Here is a 27847-nt window from a genome sequence, read left to right as displayed (position 1 = left end):
TCGCATCTATCTCCAGATTTCATTCACCTTTGTTTTATGATATGATTAAACTATCTCGTCTATATATAACAGCATAAAATGAACACCCGGAATATCCGCCCTACTCGCAAGCTATCAGCCATTTCTGACGGTTCACCCCTTTTGGTTGGTTCACTCTGGGGTTTAAGAAACACTGTAGTATATCACGCTTATTGCAAAAGGCGTCATATTATTGTTACAAGTAAATACCCTACCTATTTAACCTGGGCAACGTCGGGTATTTCGTCTAGTAGTGGTATATAACGGAGAATTGCTTTTTACATTTATCATTTCCTGAAAATTATTGATAACATTTGGGTCATTAAAAAAAAAAGACAAAGTGGGTCATTAAAAACCAATTTGCCATGTCAGGGTTGGGCCCGCTCGCCAATGCGAGTGCAAATCGCTCCTGGCGAGTGCTGATTGACACCAACTCGCCCGACTGGCGAGTGGCTTTGGCGAGAAATTTAATTAGTTGGTATAGGACAACTTGTGTTAAGCACAACTTCTAAGCGAAATATAACTTAGCGCCAGTTATTTCCCTAAAAACTAAGACGCAAATACCTTCAACACTACACAAATAAAAAGGTTAATCGACGTCATGTTCGAAGCTCGTAATAAAGATTCTTTGTCCCGTTTTAAAAAGTCGTTTACTGGCAAACAATTAATGTCCTTGCTGCAGTGGCAAATAGTTATAAGGTTTATCGTTTAACTTAAATCTTGGTAATTTTTATATGTTTAACCCAGTGGTTGACGCCTTTAGAAAAGTTCATTGGAATTGCGATGTACCCAAGATAAGAATTCTACTTTTTTGTATTTATTTAATTGTTTGTATTTTAGGAAAAATAAGCAATTGCTGCAGTTTTTGGTAACAATAAGTTTGAATGTAAATGTCTTATAATAATATTTGTAAGCAGTGTTTTTTTATGTTTTGGGGGCCGAAACAGTCCAGTGAACACTACGATATTTGAAAATATCACCTACTTGTGTAACTACAGCTGAGAAGTTCATAGCGGTCAACCAAGCCAAAGCTTAAAAAATAACTGTCTGTGAATATTTTATATCGCAATTATGTTAAAATACGAACCGGCCATTGCGGACGCCCTTGGAAATTCAAACGACTCACGTCGCGCAGCACAGAACCCTGGTGCATATGGTTGTTAACTTTTCGAATGAATGGTTTAGTTGTAAATTAAAAATTATTTTGTCATTAGTATATCTGTTCAACAAGTACCTATAGTGTTAGGTGAAATGTGGCGTTTTGTTTGTGGCTGAAACAACCTGCAGTAAAACGTCCTTCAAGCACAGAAAAATCAGAATACGAAAAAAAGAGAGCGCGAGCATTTTTAGAAAAATGGAAAACAGCAAGGCTGTGGCTACTAAATTGTCAGTGTTATTTTTTCACTATAGATTAAAAAAAATGTTTCGCTAAAAACATTGTTTTAAGCGTAAACTGCTTTATGTGTCATTAATTTGTTCATCCATGCATGGAAATAAACGACCAGACTTTTATAATACGATTACCCAAGAAATGGCCGCGCTAGGATGGAAATTTGCAGACGACGTGCCAACATTTTTGGCGAGTGTTATTTCGTCCGGGCGAGTGCTGGTTGATAGCCAGTGCCCAACTGGCGAGTGCAAATTTTTTTTTTTGATGTATAAAATGGTGAAACGCAACAACAACTAACAGCTTTACATAAACTAGCCAACTATTAAGCAAGATTAGGGATGTTCAAAGTTGAATCCCAGGGGATTCTAGAACTTCAGGTTTCAAATATAGGATAACGAATTCAGAAATCCTAGTGTTTACTAACATAGTGAGTACAATGCAACACTACACAATAAATTATTAGGCAAAGGTTATCGTGAGACGTTAATTAATTGGTCGCCCGAAAAAACGCTGAAGCCGCACTATAGAGCTACAGTTAAAGCAAACACTATAAATGGTTGCTGCAGCGACAGGCCTTTATCGAAACTTGACACTCGTGGTATGTATAATTAGGCAAAACCATCGGCGGAAAAACACTAAATTATATCAATTCCAATTACCCGAAATAAACGGCAGAATTGGACACAAATCCCATTTGCATATAAATCTAAGGATTCAATATTCTACTTTGAACATCCTTAAGTAGGAGTTAACAATGGGTGGATAACTGCTATGATTGCAGTACTAAATTGCCATACAAGCATCAATGTTACATATCACAGTGCTGTTTGTTACTATTTTAATGTAAACAGTTTATAAAATTTTGTAGAAAGTAGTTTTACGTAATGCCCCCCCCCCCCCCCCCTTTTGTGCGCTCTGTGCACCCAAAATAAGACAAAGACCCAAAACGCCCCCTGGTAACTCGCCAACGCCCACAAGGGGACAGTACTGCCCATGTTGCGAACCTCTGGTCTAAAGGGATATTAAAAACTAAAGCAATGGTTTTAATATGTCTGCGCTGTATTGATATTGACATTACCAGAGTAAAAGAAAGTAAATACCAAAAAAAGATTACCTGGGAAGGGGCCTATTTGGGCACTTTGCACACTGATTTTTTTACTCCTGTGCAAAAATTTCCGCACAGGTCTTTATTTGTGGTAAAAAATAAATATGCTATGTTAAACCCTACTTTTTATGACAACCATAGGTCAAAACTGATGCTAAAAATTGCTGAATTGATTGAAGAAAATTTGGAAGAACTCGCCGTTATTGAATCTAAAGACCAGGTTTGTTAAATAATGGGATATTGTATTTTTAATACACAACCTAAAAAAAATCATGTAATAAATTTCATTTTAAAATTGTTTTCAAATGATGTTGTAACTTTTCAGCCCTTTGTTTAATCATTGTTTAATTTTTTTGCCAAAGAGTTGACCGAAAGATGAGTTTTGATTTTTCACACCTGAGACACTCTTTTCTATTTTTTTTTTTAAATCTATTTTTATTGATTTCATATTATAAGTGGTATGTTAGATGAGGAAGCTGTTATAATAACTTTATGATTGACTAGGCAACTTCAACAGCCTCCATTTTGAAGTAAAAAGGTTCATACCAAAAGTTTAGTGATGATCTTAGGGAACCACTGCTTTTTCAGCTCTTGTTCTACTGAAGTTCTTACAGAACTGGAACAATAAGTTCTGGCTCCGGTTCATTTAACATAACTTGGGTTAACCTAAAACTGTGAATCCTAAGTATGTTAATGTATTGTAACCCGTATTTTATTTAAGGTTCCATGAAGTGTTAGTGACAATAAATGTATATTTCTAACTAACTTTGAAAACATCTAATCAATAAAACTACAACAATATATTAAATAAGCATGCAGCATTTTTTTTTCGTTTTTCATGCTGTTGTAGTGAATTTCAGATTTGGTGAGTTTGTTAAAGTATTTGGGACGGCATTATGAACACACCTCGCTAAGTTGTACGTACCGACAAAAAAGTGACCAAATTAGTTTTATTCGAGCTACGTATGAACAAAAAAGTGCCTAAATTAGTTTTATTCAACCTATGTTTGGACAAAAAAGTGCCCAATTTAGTTTTATCCAAGCTATGTAAGGAATAAAAAGGCCCAAGTTATTTTATTTGAGTTACGTACAGACAAAAAGGTGTCCAAATTAGTTTGCTTTGAAATATACGGGCGAAAAAGTGGTTCTTAACCAGGGGGCGCTCCCTCTTAAATAGAGCGCGGCAAATTCTCCGGACGTCGCAAGTGGTGCTATAAATATTTTATATTTTGTGCAGTAATTTTAATGGTTACATGTAACACCTGGTGTGATTTTAGTTTACATGTAGCACCTGGTTGTGATCTACATTTGATGTCTTACTTTGAAATTATAGCATTTGTAGTTTCACCGGATCCGTTGGAAATTAATGCAGTTCTAAGCAAATAGTTGTACGGCAATTAGGGCATTAAAGGGCAGGATAGTCTGACTTTCATGGCAATGCACTAATTGGACCTTTAGGTAAACTCCCGACAGAGATAAATGCAAAATATTGGCTAAAAGCTCACAAAACAAATATGAAATAGAATTAATAATACTTGACCCACCCGAACCTAAACGCTAACCATCACCAAAAGTCAAACTCTGTGCATCTATTTAATAATTATTTGAATGATGGGAAAAAAAACCCAAACTTGAGTGGGCATAAGATATTTTCTCGCCCAGGTCACACATTGAATTATTATGGCCTAAAGTGTTGAGGTTCGGGTGGGTCAATGGTAGGGATGTTTAAAGTAGAATCCCAAGGTATTCTAGAATAATAGGTTTTGAATCTAGAATAACGAATCCAGAATACCGGATCCTAGTATATTTTAATTAAATTATTTAACCTCGATTTTCTTTGGGGGAGGAATTAATCTTAATATACCCTACTTAAAGCAGTTATGTAAACTGTAATGTCCAAGTTGTTCAAAACTTTATATGCCAAATGCCAATATTATAGTAAGTACAATGCAACACTGTCACACAATGAACTCTTTAGCAATTCGGTATTGTCTTTTAAAACATTTTTGGGTCTTAGTTCTTCTTTTTTTGACTACCATCATCTGTTATGCAGTCAAATAATGTACCTGCATAACCTCGCTGAATATTGGCCCACAGTTGACCTTAAGTAACCCTATGGCGCATTTTGTTGACAGCCAGCAGGTATAACAATGTAATATTACTTTTTGCAACTTTAGGATAATTGCGAACTACGCACCTGGCATTACACAGTAGTTGCTTGCCCAATAACGCTTGATTGACACTTAATTATTAGTCAAAGGTTATAGCAAGACGCGTATTTGGTCGCCCGAAAAGACGCTGAAACTGCAATACAAGGCTGCATTTAAAGCACTATAAATGTGTCGCCGCAGCGACAGGCCTTCATCGAAACTTGCCACTTGCGTATGTAAAATTGAGGCAACCGTCGGCGGTAAAACAATAAATTAAATCAGTTCCCATTACCTGAAATAAATAGCAAAATTGGAATGAAATCAAATCTGGATCCCATCTGGATTTCGAATTAATGCATTGTCCAACACTTCAAGTCTAAAAGTTAGATTTTCCATCCTTAATACATAAAAGAGGCAGGACATGTGATAAAATTTCACCCATTGTAGAAATCAGGGAAGCATTGCTAGAAGCTTCATTTGTATAACGTTCGTGAAATATGTCGCCAGGATTAACCATAGGTCAAAAAAACCTGAAAATTTTCACGAAGGTAAAGATTTTAGGCGTCAAATGCCAGTGTGTCACTGTCTCTGGGAATGGGATTTTTGTTTTAAAGCGTCAAAAATAAAAATAAATGAATAAAATATTATGATTGCAAAATGATTCTAGAATACGATTTGCATATGGCCTTTGCCAAACTAACATTTAAGAAAATGAAACCCTGGCAACTACCCCTTCGTATCTAAGCCATAAAACAAGGCGGGAAATTTCAGGCCCATATATGTTTTTGCTTGCAGAAACAAGTTAAGGAAACTATAGAACAGTGGTCGGCAAACTGTGGGCTGCAGAGCCATTTTTAGTGGGCCGCGAGGTACTTTTTGAATTAGCTTAGTGTTCTCATGTAGTTGTGGGCTGCGTGATAGCAGCACATTCATTGTACTTTAGTTTTGTACTTTAGTTTAAAAGTTAGTTCTAAACCATGGAAATATATCCCTGAAAGAATATACAATAACCGCACCCCTGTCTAGTTCTTTTTTGGTTTGCTTGGTATGTTTCAAACCGGTTTTAGTCCGAAGCTTTTTGTACAAAAAATCAATAATGTGACCTCATCGTTTTAGTTCACTGTAGCTATCGACTCCCTTCTAGCGGTTGAAAACTTTAATACAGAATTCGTCCTTATTTGAATGATTTTATTTTATTTTTGAACATGTTAGCTGACCAAGAATTAATAACATTGCTGTACGCATTATCTACGTTTTTCTATTTATCAAATATATGTTGTCGATCATTCCCCAAATGCCTTGCCGTATTTAAACCCCTTTCACATTTAAGCCATAAGTCCATATCTGTTTTTGCTTGCAGAAACAAGTTAAGGACACTATAGAACGTGCAACGAATATATTAAATCACAAACCAAAGTGAAATTAATAATATTTGCAAGGAACCCTGGTAAGTATCGATATTAATAACAGCCCAACACAAAATTTTAATTTAATAAAATAAAATCAAGCAAAATGAAACAAAATAAAAGGACATATCTTTTTTTTTAGTTTGCTGTGGTTTGCTTTGTAACATATAGACCGATTTTAGTCCAGAGCTTTATGAGAAAAAAGAAAAACTTTAAATCCTAGAACTTTCAAATTTTCACACATGACGTATAGTGGTCTGTAGGTTGGTATAGAAGCTTTATGAGTCTGCACCCCTAGAGGCCTTTATACTGGGGGGGCAAAAAACCTAAAATATAGTGACCGAATCGTTTAAGCTCTCTGTAGCTACCGACTCCTATCTAGTTCATTTTTGGTTTGCTGTTGTATGTTTTAGACCAATTCTTGTGTGAAGCTTTATAGAAAAAGTAGACATCATAGGACTTTTTAACAAACGACCCCAATTTAAATAGAATGAAATCAGAATTTACATTGCGACGCCATTGTTTTCGGATTCATAAAAATATTTAAATTAATGTTGGAACATAGTATCACAAGCGGTTGATCAAAAAGCAGCCTCCGAGGGGCTAGATTACAGTTGTTATTAAAACACATATATGTGTGTGTGTATCTTTAATTCTAGAGAACTGTGGCTGCACTTGTGCTCCAAAATTATGGCGTATATTTAACATACGAATTTGAATTCAACAAACCAAAGAGCACAAAAATGTGCTTTAACATCAAAATGCATTCAGTTTGATGGTTTCCCCTGCATAGTGTCTGCTAGTTTTTGCAAACGCGGCTCCACTTTGCATAAGCATAACCGCATGTCATGCTCTACTTTTGAGCGATTACGATGTTTCGTTTTTTGGTATGCTCATTCCGCTGAACCCAGCTTTACAAAGTCACGTGGTTAAAAATGGAATGATTCGTTCAATAACATAATCACACAGAGTTGGGTACGTTGATAGCATTGAAGTCAAAATGTAAATATTTGCTGTAACTTTTGGGTATTTCCCTTTAAATGAGTTATAAGAAATGCTGTTTGCTGCATCCGCTATCATTCCTGTAAATTCTTCCATAACACGGAGATGCAGATTCGGCAAATCTATGACAGTAAAAGGATCTATTATCCAGTCTTGATCGTTGGACGGCGTCAGGCTGTAAATTTTTTTCTAAGTTGCTGAAGGTGTCAAGTATGGTACTTTGGACAAACACATCTCTGTCGACAAGGTATTGTTGTAATTGTGGAAACATGTCAAACTCATTTCGCTTTACATAAATTTGCCACTGGATAAGTTTTTTCTAAAAGCGGTAATTTTTGCAAATTCATCAATTATTGTAAAGCCAGGGCCTTGCATAGATTGATTCAAACAATTCAGCCAATCAAATTTGTTGGCTAAGTAATCCACGTTTGCAATCAACATTTTCTTTACCAAACTGTTCAGCCCAGGCCAAATGATTCTGTTTGTTAAAAAACAAAATAATTTCTTTTCTCAGTTCGTAAATTCGCTTGAGCACTCGACCACGTGACAACCACTGTACTGTATGTAACAGCCATCCTATGTGATAAACCCCCATCTCATCATACAAACAAGAAAAAAAAGCTGGTTTAGTGGTCTCGATTTAATGTAGTTCACACACTTTGTGACAGCATTTAAATGCAAGCCCTTCAGTATCGGTAGACTCATCTAATTGAATTGCATAATATGGAGAAACATTCATTTTGCATTACAATTTATTCAAGAACGTCATTGGACATATCTTCAATCCTTTGTTTTACTGTTGTAGCTGATAGGGCAACTGAATCCAATGTTTGCTCTGTTTGTCTTCTAGCTTAATTTTTACTACTTCCTTCATTACTGACGTCACTAATTTTTCTCCAATATTATATGGGCTTTCTTTTGTTTTGTAATGTGATAAGAGGAGACATACAAAGAATAAACAGAAGCTTTATTTACTGCAGTAAATGCTTTCATGATGCCGTCTTGGGATGTGAGAGATTGCAATTTATGTTAAAAAAACTCTGGTTTACCAACGTAGCCTGGATGTTTTTTCACTAAGTGATGTTCAAGTTTATTTTTTTTCATGGATTCTTCGAACTTTAAAACAGATTACACATTTTGGCTTGCCATTAAATTCAGTGAAGCCAAGTTTTAAAAAAGCCTCGTCATATGATCTTTTTCGGTGTTTGCTGCTGCCATTTCTGTATTTTATTTATCTTTGCTTACTAGCTACAAAATAGAATTACGAGCTGACAAACACACTGAACAACAGCCAGTGACTGTCCTGAACCTAATTGTCACAAAAATACGTTTTTTGATTGTTGTACCACAGTCTATTAATTGTGACATCAGGTAGCAATCTGTCCTGCAATGTCCACAATAAATTTACTTTTTGTTTACAAAATCAGGATTATAGAGCCTACTCATTACATTTGCAAATCACCTTGCCCAAGTTTAGAAACAAATTTTTTTTTTGAAATCACTTATTTTATAACTTTTTGAAAGAATGTTGTATTAAAATAATTTGCAAAAGTGTGACTTTCGCTACGCTAAATCGCATAAATTATTTTGTAAAATGTCACGTTGACTCCGTAAATATACACACAAATGAATAAAAAGTTTAAAAAAATTGTTTGTTCATTTTTAGAACCTTTTTCTATTGGTTTAATTAGGAATTAAATTCATCCTGCAAGTTGTTTCATTATAAATTTAACATTAAAAAAAAAAAAAAAAATTTAGTAAACGATTTCCAAAATACAGCACTAAATGACGTTTTTGCAGCAATTTTGCTGAGTCATTCGCTATTTTTCTTATAATTTTGATTTTTTCTCTTGCGCGTGCGTTTGGGTATAGCGAGGTGTTGGCGAGGACCATTCATAAAAATTAGTCTGCGAGATTCTTGCTCGTTAATTCCTTGCTAAAAAGAGCTTGTTAACTTAGCGAAGGAGAAACTGTTCATAATGCCCCCTGATTTAGTTTTGTAGTATACTTTTTAAGCTTATTTTATTTAGGTACTAATATATTTTTTATGTTTTTTAGATAATAAACAGACCTAACACATTTAGGTTAATGTTTTTAATTGATTTTTGACACATATTTTGCAAACAGCAGTAAATTCGAACATCGATAACTTGGATTTTTAAATGATAAGTTGTGACTAGAGATGTTTAAAGTAGAATATCGATTTTGATTCGTATCCAATTCTGACGTTTATTTTGAGTAATTGGAACCAATCTAATTTAAGGTTTTATCCCAATGGTTGCGCCTAACTTTACATACGGCAGTGGCAAGCTTACATTTAAGGCCTGTCGCTGAGGCGACAGATTTATAGTACTTGCTTTAAATGTAACCTGGTAATGCAGTTTCACCGTGTTTTTCGAGCGACCAACTACTTTCTGTCTCACGATAACCTTTGCCTAACAATTAACTGTCAATCAAACGTTAATGGGAGAGTGACTAATGTTTAATGTTAAGTGCAGAGTTGGCAATTTCCTTAACTGCTGCAAAAGTAACATTTCCTTATAAAACGTGCGGTCCTTGGACAAAATGTGCTACGGGGTTACTTAAGGTCAACTTTAAGCCAATAGGACCAGTAGGGTATATTTAGATTTATTCCTCCCTTAAATAAAACCACGTCTAAATAATTCAGTAAAAATATACTAGGATTCAATATTCTGGATTCGTTATTCTAGATCCAAAACCTAAAGTTCTAGAATCCCCTGGAATTCTACTTTTAACATCCCTTGTTGTGACATGCTGGAGCAAACCGCTTTTTGACAGGTTAAGTCAAGCTTAACCTTCTTTTGAAATATTTTTAATTTCATTATTATTCGGCTTCTTGGTCTTAGGAAAAAAAATGTTCAGGTGAGGTCAGGATTTGGGTAACATGATCCCAAAAATAATTTGACTTTTTGGTTATTATCCACTATGACATGATTGAATCCTACTTTGTAATTTGCTTTATTTACTGTTGTTTTAATAATAATCAGTATGTGACCTGTAATAATAGGATTCTAATCACTTGTGTCTGTTTCTGCTTAACTACAGTGTATGTAGCCCAAATTTCAGTTTTGTGCTCATCCAAACAGACCTAGTAATTGAACTCCCCCAAAAACTGAGTACATAAATTTTTGAATAAAGTTTTTCTTTTTTAATTTATTTTAATAAACTCATTATTATAAACTTATGTTTGCTGAATCGCAAAATAAGTTTAATGCATATGTGTTCTTTGAATTGCAAAGGTTAATAAACACTTCAATAGTTAATTGAGCAAAAAGCATAACATTTATTTTGACAGTAAACCCATGACAATAACTCTGTGATGTCAAGTATGTTTTAATTGTGTTTGCCTTTAAATTGTATTATTCTTTAGGGAAAGCCCCTAGCTTTGGCAAAGACTGTTGACATCCCAAGATGTGTTTATAATTTTCGTTTCTTTGCAACATACATACTTCATACAGCACAGGATTGCCGAAAAGGAGACCAAACAAATACTATATCATACGTCCAAAAAATTCCTGTTGGGGTGGCAGGCCTTATAAGGTGATGGTTTTTGTTTTGTTTTCTTATTTTTCTTCAATTCATTTGCTTAGTTTAAAAATTCTACTGAATGTTGATTTGTTATATTACAAAAGTGTATAGTTTGTCAAAGATTAAGCCTCTCTACATGATATTGTTTGTTAACGTGTGTCACAGGCATTTACGCAACTTCAGAGTTAGCGTGCCAAGCAGCTGAATCCACATGATCTACTTATTAGTTTGAATACAATGCTGGTAGGTTGCTGTGGATTTTTGTAACAGCAAACCACACAAATATTTCATAGTGTTTATAATAAAAAGTTGGGCTTTGCAAGTAAGCCAGATTTATCAGATAGTGTTAGTATTTGCTACAGAAACATTTTACAAGTGATCTTTTAGCCCTGCAATCAGTTTTTGTACAAGAAATTCCATTTTGCTCTACAAATTATTTCATTGTGCAAATTAACTCTTAACAAATTACTCTTCGGTAACAAAACCAAATTTTTATAATAAAATTGGTTGAAACATGTTCACCTAACTTCTTTAACTGTGTATAAATGTTAGAAACAACGCTTTCTGTAAATTATTTCAACAACACTGTTAACTTATGTGTTGATGCACCTATTATAAAAATGTTTATCTATATGTAAATATATATAGATAGATTTAGATATAGATATACAAAGTTTGTCCACAGTCAGTCACAATTTTTGTTTCTGGTGTGCTTCAATGGGCTTCCCTTGGGACTTGTTTGGTGACTTCTGTGTTTTAAGTGCACCTCTTATACAATGCAAAATCTCTCAATATAACTGCACATAATTAATTCAAACATTAGTGTGATTTTTTGTGTGACTGCAAAAATCCAATTAGGATTATTGCTTAGGTAAAAATAAAACGTAATGTTGCGAGATTAAGACTTTTATGCTGAATGGCTTCTTGTAATATGTTTACCCACGCAACATTAAGTAATATTTTACACAAACTTTTGAGCTAAACATTTTAAAACAGTGTGAAATTATAAACCTTAGTCAGCAAATTTGCAGAATTAATTTGTTAATGCCGCATACTTAGACTTATACCATGTTCACCTTTGTATATAGCCATGTAGTACAACTTAAAGGGCTTTATACAATGGATAGGATTGTTTTAATTGCCTTTCACATGCTTTAGACCAGTGCTTCTCAACCTGTAATAAAACCGTTCACACTTTTTCATCCGCAAAAAACAAGCACAGTAAGTTTAAAGCTTTTAGTTTTTCGTATTTGTGAAATAACAATGAAAGGTTTGTGTAATTAAACCGTGAGCCTTTTTGGGATCGCCAGGTCTTTTTAGATTCTTTAAGAGCACCAATTCAAAATTCAAAGTGTTTTCCATAATTAAAAAAACTCGTTGACAGAAATCGTTTTAAGGGTATGACCAAAACGCCTGTAGGCTGCTGTTCGCCAAAGTGGTTAAAATCCACAGCTCTGATTGTAATTTTGCTGCCTAATGACTGGAAAAAGAAGCATCAAAACTCTCAAGCAGAGTGTGCAAATGAGAGCTCGCTGCCTTGATGATACAGCACTCCAGATTCTCCTCTGGTTTTTCCCATTCACATGCATACATGAAGGTCTGCAGGGTCTTCAAAGTGTTAAGGTTGGTACGACAGATTTCTTCTTACAAACATTGGTAGTAAGCTCATTAAGCATACCGTTTATGTCAACAAGATAAGCTAGCCAACTAACCAAAACACATCTTGAATCAAATTATCACTATGGTTGTCTTGTCCATTGAACCACACAACATGTTATCGTCGCAGTTTCCACACTCTTTCCATTACTCTTCTACAAGAGAGCCACCAAACTTTGGAATCAAAAACAAGACGCCCTTCATCTCCAATTTATCTGACAAGATCATAAAACGCGCAATTTGACATTGTTTTTTTAGTATTGTGGTCACAATTTTTAACGGTGTTAGATGCAGTGACAACTTACAACCTCCGGTGTGACTTGCTTTGTGAGAGCAACAACCCCGGTACGCATTTGGACCATAGCCCTCGCACCGTCGGTGGATACAGCTTTAGCTCCTCCATGAATCTCCTGTGCTACTACCTCTAAACACGGTTTTATGACGCTGTCTGCAAAACTTTGAGACATAAGGACATGAGCTATTCTTAGTGATGATGCAACGACAGGTTGATCAGAGGATGCCATCGCCCATCATTAACTGCTGGAATTGTTGATTTTGCTCAGCGAAATATCATGTTTGCTGTTTGAAAAAGGATGTTGACTTTTTGTGTTAAGAATGTGCAGTGTCTCTCTGCCTTTCAGTTTGCGCTTTTCTATTGATGAATTTTGTTACATGACCTTGCAAAAATCATAGCGAGCGGAAGGGTAGTTTTTGTCTGATTTTAAATCTATAACAAATCTCAGCTTAGTTTAATGGATTGTTCCATTTTCCCTTTTTGCTGGATTGCTGCTTTTACATTGTAACAGTCAACTGGTTATTTCTTTCTTAACCTATGGTATTATTTATTAATTAAAATACTGCAATGCTAATGAAAAAACAGTGTTATTCCCAGGCTGGCAGAATCTTGCCTGCCTTCTGGTGACGAGCATTTTTGAGCTAAATTCTTCGTTTTTTTGGTCGTGCCACTAAACTTAAATCATGTGTTCGAAATAACTTTCAAAATAACTTTTTTCAGAATGGCACAAAAAAATAATTCCTGCCAACTTTAGTGCATAATATTCCATATAAAGCATTTTGAAAATATATTGGATTGAATATGTGTAGAAGAAGCACAGGTTCTTTTTGGAAAATCGATCTTTTTAACTTTTTAATTTTATTTAAAAAAAAAAAACTTTTTTTTTGGACCAATTTCTTCGGTTTTCTGTTTGATTCTTCGGCCGACATAGTCACCAAGTCGCCTGCTTTCTGCCATACTGGTTATGCCTAACAATATAGTCCTTGCAGTTTTGTTATAATATCTTATTACGCTTAAGTTGGTTCGCACTGTGGCATAACGACAGCATGAATCTTGAGCTCTATTTCTCAAGCTAGCATGGCTAACCTCCGCAGTCAGCACAAAATTAGGATGATGAACTTGTGTTTGTTACAAGAAACTGCATTAACACTGCACACATTTCCATGCAAGAACGATTAGCATTAAAACAAACTTATTTATTGGGGCTAAATTAAAAAATGAATGAGTAACCAAGGGTGGGCAACCTACAGCTGACAGGCCAGATCATGTCATTTAACTCGGACCATGAAAGCAATTTTTTTGTTAGTCACCCTGATTCAATTTTGCAATTTATCCGTTTTAAGTACTAAATTAATTTTTTTTTTCAGACTGGATGCAAAAAGAGTTTTTAAATTAACCACATAGCAGATACTACTATGAATAAGCATTGTTATGCACAAGACAACCTTGGTGTGTGTTTGTTTGCATGTGCAACGTGCATACATTTGAACTGTGTAATACAGTTGTGTTGCAGTTTACAGTGCGACTGGGCCTGATTGTTAGTAGCCAAGGCAAACTTGTCCAAGATTAAATTTCTTTTAATAATAATTGTTCATATGGCAGCTAAACGCAGAAAGGTTTGATTCTGGAAACTTGGTTGCCTCATCTGCCATGATAATGTTGCTGTAGCAGCACTATGAAACTAAGCATGCAGAATTCAAGGAACTGCGTTAGCAGATCAGCAAAGAAGAAGTTTGTAGACTCACAGAATCTTTGCAGAAATAGTCTTCATTCATTACATAGATAAGCGCAGAGAGTGGAAAGAAATACTTGTGTGAAGTATGCAGTGTCAAAGCTAATAAGAGAATTCATTAAGAAATGCTTGATTGCCACCATTATTTTTAACCATTAGTTTTTCTTGAAGGGAAGTTGCAAGACATAATGAAGATGTGTCTGCAAATGTGAGAGGGAGCTTGAAGAACACCTGTACCAAATTACTATATTTTACAAATTTAAAAGATACAGGACATTTAGCAGTCTGTACTCTGTGGTAATGCCAAATTTCAATATCATAGAAGAGTTTCCCAGGCAATTGCAATAAAAGATACTACTACAGGACAATATTGTTTCAAAGTCTTGAAAAGCTTAATGACAGACATAAAACTTAATTTTTCAAAACCTATTGCTGTTACTACAGATGGTGCCCCCCAAAATGGTCTGACAGAAAGAGGTTGTCATTTCTCTGGAAAAACATGAAAGGCCTCATAATTTCTCACAAAATAAAAAAAAAAACTTTGCTGCATAGTTCATCAAGAGGCACTGTGACAAAAGTATTGGATGTGGGGATAAAAGCAGTAAATTTAATTCTATCTTGTGAACTAAATCATCGTCAATTCTAGCAATTTTTATTGGAGACTCAAGCTGAATTTGGAGACTAACCTACATTTGCAATGTTCGATGGCTACATTGTGGCAAATATTGCACAGAGTGTATTTATTGCATGAAGAAATAGCAACATTTTTGGAAGGCAAAAATGAGGATATTTTATCTTTTCGTGATCCAATTTGTCTTTCAAGTTTTGGGTTTTTGGTAGATATTAACTCTCACCTGTACGACTGGAACGTGCAACCTTAAGAGAAAAATCAGTTGTACAATGAGATGTTTTTTTGCTGTACAGCTTTTGAACATAAGCTTCCTTGTTGGAAAACCAGCTTCAACATGTAACTATGTCCATTTTCCTGATCTTCAAAGAAGCCAACCAGCTGATACGTTCACTTACATTACCGCCCTTTATGAACTGGGATGAGTTTGCATCCCGTTTTTTTTCCTATCTTCGTTCTTATGTGGGCGACTGAGCTTATTTGGCTTTCAAAGTAGAATGCCAAAAAAAATTTCCAAATGGAACAGATAGAGTTGCAGTGCAATAAGGTGTTTAAGAGCAAATTGAATGTAGTTGGTGTGTCTTAGAACGGCTTTTACAGGCACTATCTTCTTCCATCTGAAAAGTTTCCAAACTTAGTGGAGCAGGTAAAAAATATGGGATCACTGTTGGGCAGCATATACTTTGTCTGTGTGAGCAGTTATTTAAAAAAATAAAACACTGTAAGAATCATTTAAGAACAAAACTGACAGACGGACAATTAGATGACTTACTACTGCTAGCATCAACAAACTTGTAACGATGTTGTCTTGCAGCAAACAGTATCAAATTTCCCATCGATTAATTATGCTATTGTTACTTACTTTAACAGTCATTGAAGAATTTTGTTCTTTCTTGTGCCTTTTTGTGTTAGTTTATGTTTTTACTGTGTCGTTATATTGCTTAGGCCTAGCAAATTTAAGTTTAAATTACCCTCCGAAATGGTAGCCTTTGGTTAACAATAAAGAGGTCTGTTACGAAAATAAGTTTGATATTTTACAAATTAAAGTTTAAATGCTTTTAGTTAAGTGGTAAAGTTGCCTAAAAGAAAAATCTAAATTGGCCCTCCCTCCCTCCACCCTCCTATAAACTGCTTCAAACGCAAGAAAAATCCCCTTTTAAAATAATAATTGCCTACTGTTACTTATACTGCTGCAATGAACGCAATTATTTTGCGTAATTAAACACATTGTATAAAGCCAATAGGCTTTGGCTCAATCACTATCATTTTTTTTGTTTTGGAAAAGGTTTGTGGTACGATATCCGTGTAGGTTTCCTGATGTTTAATCAAGGTATGTTTAGTATGCAACCTGTGTTGTAGCAGTGTTTGTTTAAATTGTGTGATATTTAAGCAAACACGTAATCCCTGTGCCAAATGGCGTACAATGTAAGAAAAATCTATATCGTGTTTAAAAGTGAAAATTGCTAAACCTCTGCATTAAACGCCAGATTAAGCTGCCTGTAACCTCATACCAACCCATAACCTGTTTAAAATAAAAATTGCTTACTGTTCAAGGGACTACAAACGCCATGTTTTGCTAACTCTGCCTAAATTTTGCGTTGTTAAACATACTGCTAAAAGTTTTAAACCTAAGTCTTTACTTGAAACGTTGCACGCGTTCAGTAACAATAAATTTCATAACTTGTGATGTTTTTTCGCGTCCACGTGTAGCCTATTGTAAAACAGCAAAGGTGCTTGACTGTTTGGCGCGGATTGTGTTTGAAACGGTTTAACTTAATGCTTTCTGTGTGGAAGTGACATATCTGAGTGACTGTAAAAAAATCAAATTCAATTCTTCGTCTTGTGAGATTAAATTACTCTTTTTACACAGTTTTTTGTACAATGCAACATGCAAGTATGTAACAAAAAAGCAATGTTGTGTGCTACCAAACTGCGCCCAACGTAAAAATATCCCGTTTAATAATGAAAATCGCTTTGTGGTAAAACTGCCGCGCGTTTAATTTTACTAGGACCTAGGTAAAAGACTATTGGCGTTCTTCGGTCGATGTGAACCAATTACACTCCAATAACCGCAAGTCCGCAATAGTTTGCGAAATGACTATGAAAGATGAATGTGGCAATCAGGGCCGGATTATAAGGGCACTGTAGGCCTAAGGCTTATTACCAGAGAAGGGCATATAATTTTGCAAACGTAGCTATTACCAAAAATAGTAAAAATGCATACATAAAAAATGTTATTTACTGCAAAATAACACAAACATGTAATTAATGTAATTAAGTGTCATAGACTCATAGTTGTGGGGAGATGTAGGGCCAGTGGATCACTTTTGACGTTTTTGCATCTGCAGGTTTTATTTGCGTCGTAAAATAGGATTTAGAGGTCGTAACATGAAGTTTAATCGGGAACACACAATAAGACCTAGAAAGCCACAATACCTAAAGCAGAAAAATCTATATAACCATACTATTAAGACTAACAACATAATACAGCCAAATACGCAGTCATATCCAGTAAAGCATAAGATCAAAATCTTCTGAATAAGACCTAAATCTGTCTGAATAAGGCCTAAATTTATCGGAATAAGCCTAAATTTACTGGAATTAGTCCTAAATTCGTCGAAATAAGGTCTAAAATCAGCGAAATAAGGCCTTAATTTATCGGAATAAGTCCTAAATTCAACAGAATAAGTTTTAAATTCATCGGAAGAAGGCCTAAATGGCCAAAATAACGCCCGAAGATGTGGGTAGAGGGTATGGGTGTTCGGTGGCCAACGGTCTGGCATCCACCGTTTTGGTGACTACCATTGGACCCCCTAGTCTGACCGGTGCTGCTGTTTTGGCACCGCATTTTTGGTCCTGTTTGGGGTTATTAGTGGGCAATGAGTGGGGTTAGAAAATGGGTTAGTGTTAAAATTATTAGGGGAGTTAGTAATGTAATAATTTTAGGGGTGGAGTTTTGGGTTAGTTAAAGTGTTATTTAGGCCTGATTCTGACCTTTTAGGTCTTGTTCCGACGGATTTAGAACTTATTCCGTTTTAGGCGGTAGTAATACCATTATGTATTAGTCCTATTTTGGCCTTATTCCTAATTGTGTTTTATTCTGACGCTGGTGTTGTTCTTATCTCTGTGTTATGGCTGGAGTCCGTTTAATCTACCCTTCAACATACCACAGCATCTAACTCAAAATGTAAGAAGAGAAAAGTTGAATAAATGCATCTACTTTCTAATTATTTGACAAATCATTTATCCAATCTTGCCACTCGCAAACGTACCATTATGCATAAAACTTTATTGCGTAATAAAAGGATACAATATTCTACTTTAAACATCCCCACTTAGGAGTAAATCAAAGAACGTGTCAGAAAAATTAGTTACAATACGTTACAAGAAAGGTCATAATTAAACTCACAATTTAAGTTAACAGGCAAATTTTATAAATAAAGACACTTGTGTAGTTGGGTTTTGCAAATAACGACCTAGCTAGAGAGTTATGCCCATGGCCCCCCAATGACCTCTCCTTGGTTGAGAAACCCTGTTCTAGATTCTAGAACAAAATACAAATTGTATTAGATGACATAATTACTTTTTTGCCTCAAAAATCGTTTTATTCTTTCAAATATTCGAATATCTATTTTAAATGAAAAGAGGAAAAAAGCTGACGAGTCACTGGTCCCTATGATCCACTGGTCCCACATCTCCCCTATTACGATGTAGCTTATATTTAAAATTACATTTTCCTTACCTTACAGCTGGCAACGTATAGGCTAGTTCACACTAAATGCATTTTGCTTCTAGCGTTACCATACAACGCAAAACGCTAGCGTCGTCCAGTTCACACATAACGCGTTGCCATTCTTAACGGCAAATTTCCTCGCTCCTAACCGAAAGCGTCAAAGTTGAACTGTTTGAACTTCCGCAACCTAAAACGTGGACCAACCTTATGAATGATGTCATTGAAATTTTTTCAAACCTCTAACAACATCACTATCTATGCTTAAAAGGGCTCCAGCCATAATACCGAAATAAGAACAACATCAACGTCGCAATAAAACACGCTTCTGAATAAGACCAAGATAGGACCAATAGCTAATAGTCGTAGTACCATCTAAATTGAAATAAGTTCAAAAACCCGTCAGAATAAGAAAAGGCCAGAATCAGGCCTAAACAACACTTAAACAGGGCCAAAAATCCAATGCAAAAACATTGGCGCCCTTATGGCACAGGTCAAATTAGGGCGTCCAAACGTCAACACCAAAACGGCCCATGCCAGACCATACAGCGCCCGATCAACCCATACCCTCTTCCTCCCGTTTCAGGCTATATTTGGGCTATTTAGGACGTATCTGGTGAAGATATCGCGGCCTTCGTCCGTCGCCCAGCGGTCAAAGTTTGCCATTTATAAATTAACATAATCCATTTTGGACATAACATACAACATTGCTTTTTAGGTTATGTAATAATTTTTCAACAACTCTTATTAATGTAAATGCAATCCTCTAAGAAATTGCAATGAGCTTTACCCATTTAACAAGAGGCTAACCTAACTTTTACGGGGACCTCTAACATTACTGGCCTTTTAACACGAACCCTCCTAACTTACTAAAGCGTAGTATAGCACTATAAAAAATCATTGAAGAGAGATATTACTTAAAGTGTGCTAATGACCCTAAAAGGTAAACCAATAAATATTCATTGAATGTTTAGTGAGCCAAATTGAATTATATAAGAGTTAAATGCTTTATGCTGTTAATTCCTAAAACGATTCTCTTGACATTATTTTGATTTACCATGCTAATGTAGGAAATTTATACAATGTTTATCGTGCAAATTGCTGGTTTTACGATTTTTACGATTTAGCTGATGCAAGACTCAACAATAACTTAGTTATACCCTTTACACACTTGTAATAATATTGGATGACAATAGTTAGTGCTAAATATATTCTGACATTCAGTCCTTGGAATTTGCCATTGTATCTTTTGTCATGGAAAATTGCTCCCGCTATCGCATTCGGAAATACTTGTGTTGCCAAGCCTTCAGAACTTACAAGTGTCTCTGCTTGGAAGCTTTGTGAAATATTTAATGCAGCTGGTCTTCCATCTGGGGTGGTCAACATGGTGTTTGGGACAGGTCCGCTAGCTGGTGAGGTTAGTAAAGATTTTACATTTTCATCTTGAAAAAAGGTTTTTGCCTTTCAAACTTACAAATCCTGAAATATTAGGCAATTGTTGAACACCCAGATGTCCCACTAATATCCTTTACGGGCAGCACAGAAGTTGGAAAACGCATTACCAAAGTTGCATCACCTTTTTGCAAAAAGTTGTCCTTAGAACTTGGAGGCAAAAATGCAGCCATTATTTTTGAAGATGCAGATTTGGATGATTGTGTACAAACTTGCATAAAGTCTGCCTTTAGCAACCAGGTCTGTTTAATGTTGGATTTTAAATTATTTATTCTGTTAAAGTATTTTGATTTGAACATTAGGGAGAAATTTGTCTGTGCACAAGTAGGCTGTTCGTACACGAAAATGTTTATGAAACATTCTTGTCAAAATTTGTGGAAAAAGTTAGAGCCCTTAAAATTGGAAATCCGAATGATCCTTGTGTGGATTTGGGGGCTTTGGTGAGCAAACAGCATTACAATAAGGTATTTAAAATAACTTGATGTTGAATAAATTTTAACTTAAGGTAAACTTCTAATTTATTTCACAGGTCTCTCGTTATATAAGTTTAGCTGCAAAAACTGGTGGTACAATAAATTGTGGGCATGACCAGATCAGTGAGCCTGATTTTCCACAAAATTGCAAAGATGGTTTCTTCATGAAACCCACTGTTATAACAAATCTACCAGATTCCTCTCCTGTCATGCAAGAAGAAATATTTGGACCAGTTGTCTGTGTCACACCATTTGCTACAGAAACAGAGGTATTGGTGTGTTTATAGAGTTTTATATTATTCAACATAATCTGTTGTGCTTCAGTGTTTCTATCTCATTGAAAGAAATAAATGGATAATGATGGACTAGGAAATTAAGTAAGCTAAAAAACTTAGAATGTAATAAATTTCCACAACAGTAAATTGTAAAGGAAAGGTTCTTGCTTTTGGGTCCGGTGATATTTAGACTATTACAAAAAAAACGGTATAAAACATTTCTAATAAAAATCAGGCGAAATATATTTTTCTGTAAATTTTTGAAGAAATTATTTTAAGTTTTGTACCTGTTTTATAAACAGTCTAAATATCATTGTGATATTAGGTAATGTCAAGTAACAATTTCAGAAAAAATAAGATTTTTCTTAAAGAAATTAGTTACGCTTATAATATTATTTCATAAGTAGTATAGTTATACCTTTAAAAAGGAATGTCAAAGCCAAACATTTTGAAACGCACTTGTATCATCATGAGGACAAGGGCAGATTGAAGCGTATTTTTAAGGTGATGTCGATTTACTCCTCTGTTAAGACAACAGGCTGTTTGGGGTTTGGGTCAGGGGTGGTATATTATACCCAAACCGTAATTCTGTCTCAAAGACATAACACAAGATGGTTTGTTTATTCACCTTCGCTGTTGCTCGTGATTTTAATTGTGTGTAGTGATTGTGATACATTGTTCACATAGAAATTCAGTTGTATTTTACAGCAGTGGTTCTCAAACTTTTGTTAAAAAATTACGCAATTTTTTAATTGCTCACGGTCCTTAAAAATATACACAAATAAACTCAAAATAACGCGTTGTTTTTAATTGTATCAATGGGACGGGTGCACTTTCTTCTTTGCTATCAGTTATGTTAACCTCTAATTAACGAATCACTTTATTTGAGTCTAGCAATAACGAACAGTTTTAAAAGCGTGACCGTAAAGCCCACATTGCCACCGCAGCAAGCTGTAAAAACGTAATTCTCACTAGCACAACGCAACACTATAACGTCACAATGGACAATTTAACTTGAGCGTGCAATGACGTAAATGAACAACTAATGAGCTTAGTTTGGAAAAGTAAGTTGCTTGAAAATTTTATTGCCCAAAAAAGTATCTTATTTAAGAGAGTCGTGTTGATTTTTTTGTTAGGTGCTTCGCGGACCCCAGTTTGAGAACCACTGTGAGTGTATTTTTGTTATCACTAAAGGTGCCAAATGGTTAGCGTGAGATTTGGTTTAGGATTGGAATTGTTAGTAGACTTAGCAGGGGTGGTAGAAGTAGGAATCAGTAGGGATGGTGACCTTATACCGGCTATTAGGTATTAGCCATATTTTGGTATTATATTCTTAACTATGTTTTACTTTGATATTGCTGTTATTCTAATATTACTCTATTGGAAACCTCTTTTATTTATAGTTAGGTAGTACCGCATATATATAGAAGAGATCACCAATGTTATTTTTCTGAACTTAGTATTGTTACCATGAAATAAGAACAACAATATGCCCGTTTATATGCACGTTTAAGCCGGATTCGAATCTAGTTCGTTAATTCATTCTCTCTCGTTTTGGCAAAATAGTAAAGCTCTCAAGCAGCTAACGACCATTTACTTCTGTGTTTTGTCATACTTCCTCTTTTTAAAGCCGAATATCGCTTGGAAGTTCGCACAGAAGATAACATCATAAGAAAGCGTAACATAGACGGGACAGTGTCGGCATATTTACATTGATAAATAACATATCGCGCGCATAAAAGGACACAATTCACAAATGTTTTGCACGGTTCATTTTTGTGCACTCCAAAGAGTAATTGCTCGCGGGAAAAAAACAAACGATATTCGTAGTTTAGTACATAACCACGCCCTCACGTTTTCCCAGTATAGACACGTAACAGGACACAAATAAAACAAGTGGTACAGGGTTTACGTTGCCTTTTTGCAAAAAGTGCATTGGTTAGATTCGGTTTTACCAAACGAATAAAGGGAGTCATTTGTACCAATTGCGCCCAAGTTAAACTTTATCTGAAAGCTTCTTAGTTTGTTTTCGATTGTTGAATTGCAGAGGTTGCGGTATATTTTTTCCCATGGCAGACGTGCACTCCCGTAACTTAAGGTCTGGTGTCATTCTAATTGAGCTTTTGGAGGAAAGAGGATTGTTGTTTGTATTTTTTCGTAAACCGATTTGGTGGAGTTATACTGCTGGATAAATAATTTTAATGTTTGAGTTCTATACGATCGGGACGTTGTTGTTAATTTGTTAAGCTTCGGTGTGCTTGACTTGATGTTGGCGTTGGATTCAGAGTTGAAGTCCGGCGAGTTCTTATCAGCATCGTTTAGAATGCTGCTTACGGCTGTTGTAGAGTGTGGATCGTCATCATCGTTGTTAGCGCCAGCGCTAGATTGGGGTGCAACTGCCTTATCGTTTGTCTGTCCGTTTACTTTGTCTTGCTTGGGCTCTTCTTGTCTTTTCACAAGCCGAGGGAAATATTTTTGACGTTTGGGACAGTTTGCTTGTTTGTGACCTTTCTCGTCACAATACTTGCAAGTAAACACTTGCCCATGATATGTCACGTAAAATTCACAGTCCGCCATCCTAATATACCTTGGTAAAGGGTTTTCTTCGACGTCCGTTGAATTCATTGTCAAGATTTTCATTCCGGTTAGCAATAGGGATGTTCAAAGTAGAATATCGAATCCAGATGGGATTCGAATCCAATTCTGGCGTTTATTTCGGGTAATTAGAACCGATATAATTTATTGTTCTACCGTGGATTGTAGATCGCCTAATTGCACAAACGCGTGTGGTAAGTTGGCCTGTCGCTGCGGCGACCAATTTACAGTGCTTGCTTTAAATGTAACCTGGTAGTGCAGTGTTAGCGTTTTTTCGGGCGACCAATTACCGCGTCTCGCGATAACGTTTCGTCTAAGTGTCAATCAAGCGTTATTTGGCGAGCGATCAACGTGTAATGTCTCGTGTGGCGTTCGCAATTTCTCTACATGCGTTAAGTTGCAAAAGTAACATTACGTTGTAAAACGTGCTGGCCGTCCACAAAATGCGCTATAGGGTTACTTAAGGTCAACTTTAGGCCAATATTCAGCGATATTATGCAGTTATGCACAGTGTAATTGTCAAGAATTCGTTAAGTCAATAGTAACTTTGTATTCTTTGCAGTACATTATTTGACTGCATAACAGATCACGTTAGTAGTAAAAAAGCCCTAAGAGCCCAAAATGCTTGAAAAAACAGGCTCGAATTGCTTAAGACTTCTGTGTGCAGTGTTGCATTGTACTCACTATTGGCAAGAATATAAGTTTTGGCAACAACCTGGACAGTTGACAGTTTACACAACTGGTTCAAATGATAGTTGTTAAGAATGTTAAACATATGGGAGATTTTTTTTATTATAATGTACACATGTTAGAAAATTGTTTGGGCGATTTATTGCTGTGATTGTGGGCCCTGTAGGGTAGATTAAGATTAATTCCTTCCCCAAACAAAACCGAGGTTAAATAATTTAATAAAAATATACTAGGATTCGCTATTCTGGATTCGTTATTCTAGATTCGAAACCTATTATTCTAGAATACCTTGGGATTCTACTTTGAACATCCCTAGTTAGCAACCCAACCTTGTTCTTCCTGTGTGTCACCTTTTCAACTTTTCCATATTTTGCCGATATTTTCTCTGCTATAAGTTCACTGGGGAAAGGAATTGGCACCCAGCCATCTGCAATGTTAATCTTGTCATTTTCGTATAGTTTAACAAATTTGGAAGTTATGTCGACGTTTTGGCCTCGCATTTCTGCAATCGCAACTAATTTCTTCAGCGGATAATCCATACTTTTTATAAGATTCAGAATTTTATTTTGTCTCTTTTCAATTTATTAACTGTCCTCAAACTAAGGCAATTCGGCCTGTTAAAGCTGGCCGCATTTTTATTCACTGCCTGAGCGTAACTTGCTCTGCTTGTCATTTTTCGCTCCGCACTCCACGAGCGCCAGACTGGGAATGAAATTCTCTAGTTTCTTAATCGGCCAAAAGAAGTGGTTTTCAATCCGATCGCCGCTTAATCTGTTCGTTTCGCTGACGGCCGAAATCGTTTAATGTAGAATGACCTGATTTAACGCAATAAACATAACGCCAGTTTTTGGGCATTTTGACGTAACACGAACGGCTAGTCGTAAACAAAACAACAAGTTTAGCGCAAAGGGAAATAATATTTCATACACTCGTTAGATACTAATTTGTGACAGAGGCGCTGGTCTAGAATCTACAAAATCGAACACTATTTGGGTTAGGATGCGGGTTTGGGTGAATTTAAATAGTAATATTTGGCCCACCCTCACCCAAATATTTTACATTGCTGTAAAAATTGTATCGCTGTGGTAGGATTTTAGGCCAGCGCCAAATACAGTTTTCATTAGTCATGTTTGGTACATCTTATCAACTTATTTTGTCCACTTTGCCTGGCATATAGCGTTGACCAGCACACATAAGCTTAACTTTCCTGCACTTACATTCTGTGTGGTAGTTAAACTGAAGCACTATACAGTCAAAAACGTACTTAATCGGCAAACCTAACCAAAGTATTTTTTTTTTCAATTTTAGGTTAATACAAACAAGCAGCAATAGATTGCTATCGCTGCGTCAGAGGTTTACTGGTATATTACGTAATAATGCATATCAGTGCAGTTTGTACACTCAAGCTGACTTGAATTTCGCGCCATGTAATTACGACGCTGGAACGGATTACTTTTCAATCCGGATTAAACCTTAATCTAATCTGCCCGCAAAATGTGCATATAAACGGGCTTAATGTCTTCCTAATGTGACCAAATATTTCATTATTAAACCACTTGAAATAAAATTATCTTAATGCACAAAAGTGTTGCAGAAAATTACTAACATCTGCTCATAACATTTGTAAATTTTATAAAAATTTAACTTCCTTATTAGTGTTATATGAGTAACTTTTAACATTGATTATCGTAAGAAAGTAATAGTTTGTGGGCACGTCCTTATTACTTAATTTACAGCAAAATAACTGTTATTAGACAACTCATAGTTAACCAATATTTTAGGTTGTTAAGCGGGCAAACAATGTTCAATATGGACTTTGTGCTTGTGTATGGACTACAGATTTGAAAAAGGCAACCCGGGTGTCCAGGAATCTTGAAGTTGGTAAGATAAGTAAAAACATGTCTTAACATCAAATGAGCTATTTTGTGAGCTGTGTGTTACGCAAAATCTTAGACAAGGCAAGCAATGGTAACATTTGAAAAACCACCCGTTTAATTTTTACGGTATGATAAGTTTGGAACTACACATGACTGCAGTTCTGGTATATTTTGTAAGGGCTTATATAGTTCAGATATTTTTGACGGGTATTTTATCAAAGGAAGATTTGCAAGGGTTGTTTGAGTGTCGTTTAGCCGTTATAAATATGTTTATTTATCACTGTTATTTTTTTACGTAGAACTTACATATGTGCAAAGTAGTTTGACAAGCCATACATTCTCTGTGGTGGTCTTCTCGGAACACTATGAACTAATCATTTATTCCTGTTTCACAAACCCGCGCAAATCCTGGGACCTCTCCCTGACCAGCTTAAAATTCAAACGCTTCTGGGGGGCAGTGCCATAATGAAATATTTAAATACCACACTGGGCCTATTTCAAAATATGTGGTTTAAATAACGTTGTCACTGATGCTAAATTGAAGAGTATTTTTCATATATAAAACAAAATTATTACAATTACGCACGACCCGCAGTAGTTGCACAAATCAAGAAACATAAAGCGAAAGATGATAGCCTGGCTTGATTTTATGACGCTTCACCTGGAATAAATATAACCTAAATTCCCGAACATTTCAGCAGTAACAGGGTGCGTAGTTTCGTTATAAATGTTGTTTGAAACCAATGTTTAATAAAGCGAGTGATTTTTATAAATTAAATTATTGGCGAGCACAACGAAGCGAGTGTTGTCAAATACGTAACGAATCCTGTTTAAAAGATATTGCGACCACTAGATAGTGATCGAGAGCTATTCGATTAGGTTTTTTGACCTCCAATTAAAAGTCCCTAATAGAGCAGACCCGTAACCCCTAAACCTAAACTAAAACTACATCTACATATTATACCCTACCCCATGGGTGGGCATTTTTTTTACTGCGCGCCGCATGAGAAACAAAAAGTGTCTTGCCGGGCCGTGTCAAAAAAGGGGATCTCAAAATACGTTTAATGCAAACTTGTGGCGATTAAGGTTTTTCCATAGCTGTAGTTACTTGCGACCAATAAGAATGTGAAAATTAGTTCAATCACGTTCTATGGAGTCTGCACAGCCACACATACTCACGAGAAGGCTAAAATGTCGCCTGACCCCTCCCCCCTCCGATGTTTTTCTTTCGATGATCAGAAAGATAGACGGACAAATCACTCAAAATTTATATTGGAAGTTAACGGGTCATAAGAAAAATATTTATTCAAAATTTTATTTCTTTGTGTAAATACTTAATGAAGTTTTACATCAATTATAATATATGCTTGTTGAATGTTACTTCAGGGACTGTTTGGACCAATTGTTGGCTCGTAAGAGACCTTCATATGCCGTTCGGTGGAATGAAAATGTCTGGTTTAGGAAGAGAGAGTGGCAAAGATTCGCAAAATTTTTTTACAGAATCAAAGTGTATTTGTATGCGGTTTTAAACGTAATATAAATCGCTGTCAGTGCAATATTTTAAACGTGGTTTACGTTGTGGTGTAAATTGTTTCGATAATACAACACTGCCTGGTAATAAACAAGTTAGGTTGTTTTTATTTTTCATTTAGTTCATTATTTAACCAGAATATTCACAGTAAGACAATTTTTTATCAGGCAAACGTAAAAAGCAGTAAAATCAATAATGAGGACTCCAAAATAGACTTATATCTGAATACAAAAATACTCGGTAAGACTCTGCTGTGTCATTCATTGATCAGATGGTGGAGGTTAGTATTTTGT

General features: G+C 35.6%; 1 protein-coding gene and 1 long non-coding RNA gene across 3 annotated transcripts in view; both read left to right on the top strand.

Moving 5' to 3' along the window:
- LOC146168217 (2-aminomuconic semialdehyde dehydrogenase-like) overlaps nucleotides 1-27638 on the top strand; it is a 36879-nt gene extending 9241 nt beyond the window's left edge. For both annotated transcript variants that reach the window (XM_083391690.1, XM_083391699.1), the window contains 8 exons: nucleotides 2655-2733; nucleotides 10463-10632; nucleotides 19886-20078; nucleotides 20153-20353; nucleotides 20416-20577; nucleotides 20643-20855; nucleotides 25928-26027; nucleotides 27410-27638. In XM_083391690.1, coding sequence (XP_083247816.1) covers nucleotides 2655-2733; nucleotides 10463-10632; nucleotides 19886-20078; nucleotides 20153-20353; nucleotides 20416-20577; nucleotides 20643-20855; nucleotides 25928-26027; nucleotides 27410-27552 — 1261 coding nt within the window. In that variant the 3' untranslated portion in view covers nucleotides 27553-27638. The remainder of the gene's footprint in view (nucleotides 1-2654; nucleotides 2734-10462; nucleotides 10633-19885; nucleotides 20079-20152; nucleotides 20354-20415; nucleotides 20578-20642; nucleotides 20856-25927; nucleotides 26028-27409) is intronic.
- LOC146168218 (uncharacterized) lies at nucleotides 11268-13508 on the top strand. The gene is made up of 2 exons (XR_014501304.1): nucleotides 11268-12243; nucleotides 12407-13508. It is a non-coding gene; the product is annotated as an uncharacterized LOC146168218 (long non-coding RNA).
- Nucleotides 27639-27847: the final 209 nt, after the last annotated feature.

Source organism: Ascidiella aspersa, chromosome 1 (assembly GCF_963924565.1).
Source record: "Ascidiella aspersa chromosome 1, kaAscAspe10.2, whole genome shotgun sequence".
Taxonomy (NCBI): domain Eukaryota; kingdom Metazoa; phylum Chordata; class Ascidiacea; order Phlebobranchia; family Ascidiidae; genus Ascidiella; species Ascidiella aspersa.
This window is presented reverse-complemented; position numbering and strand designations above follow the sequence as displayed.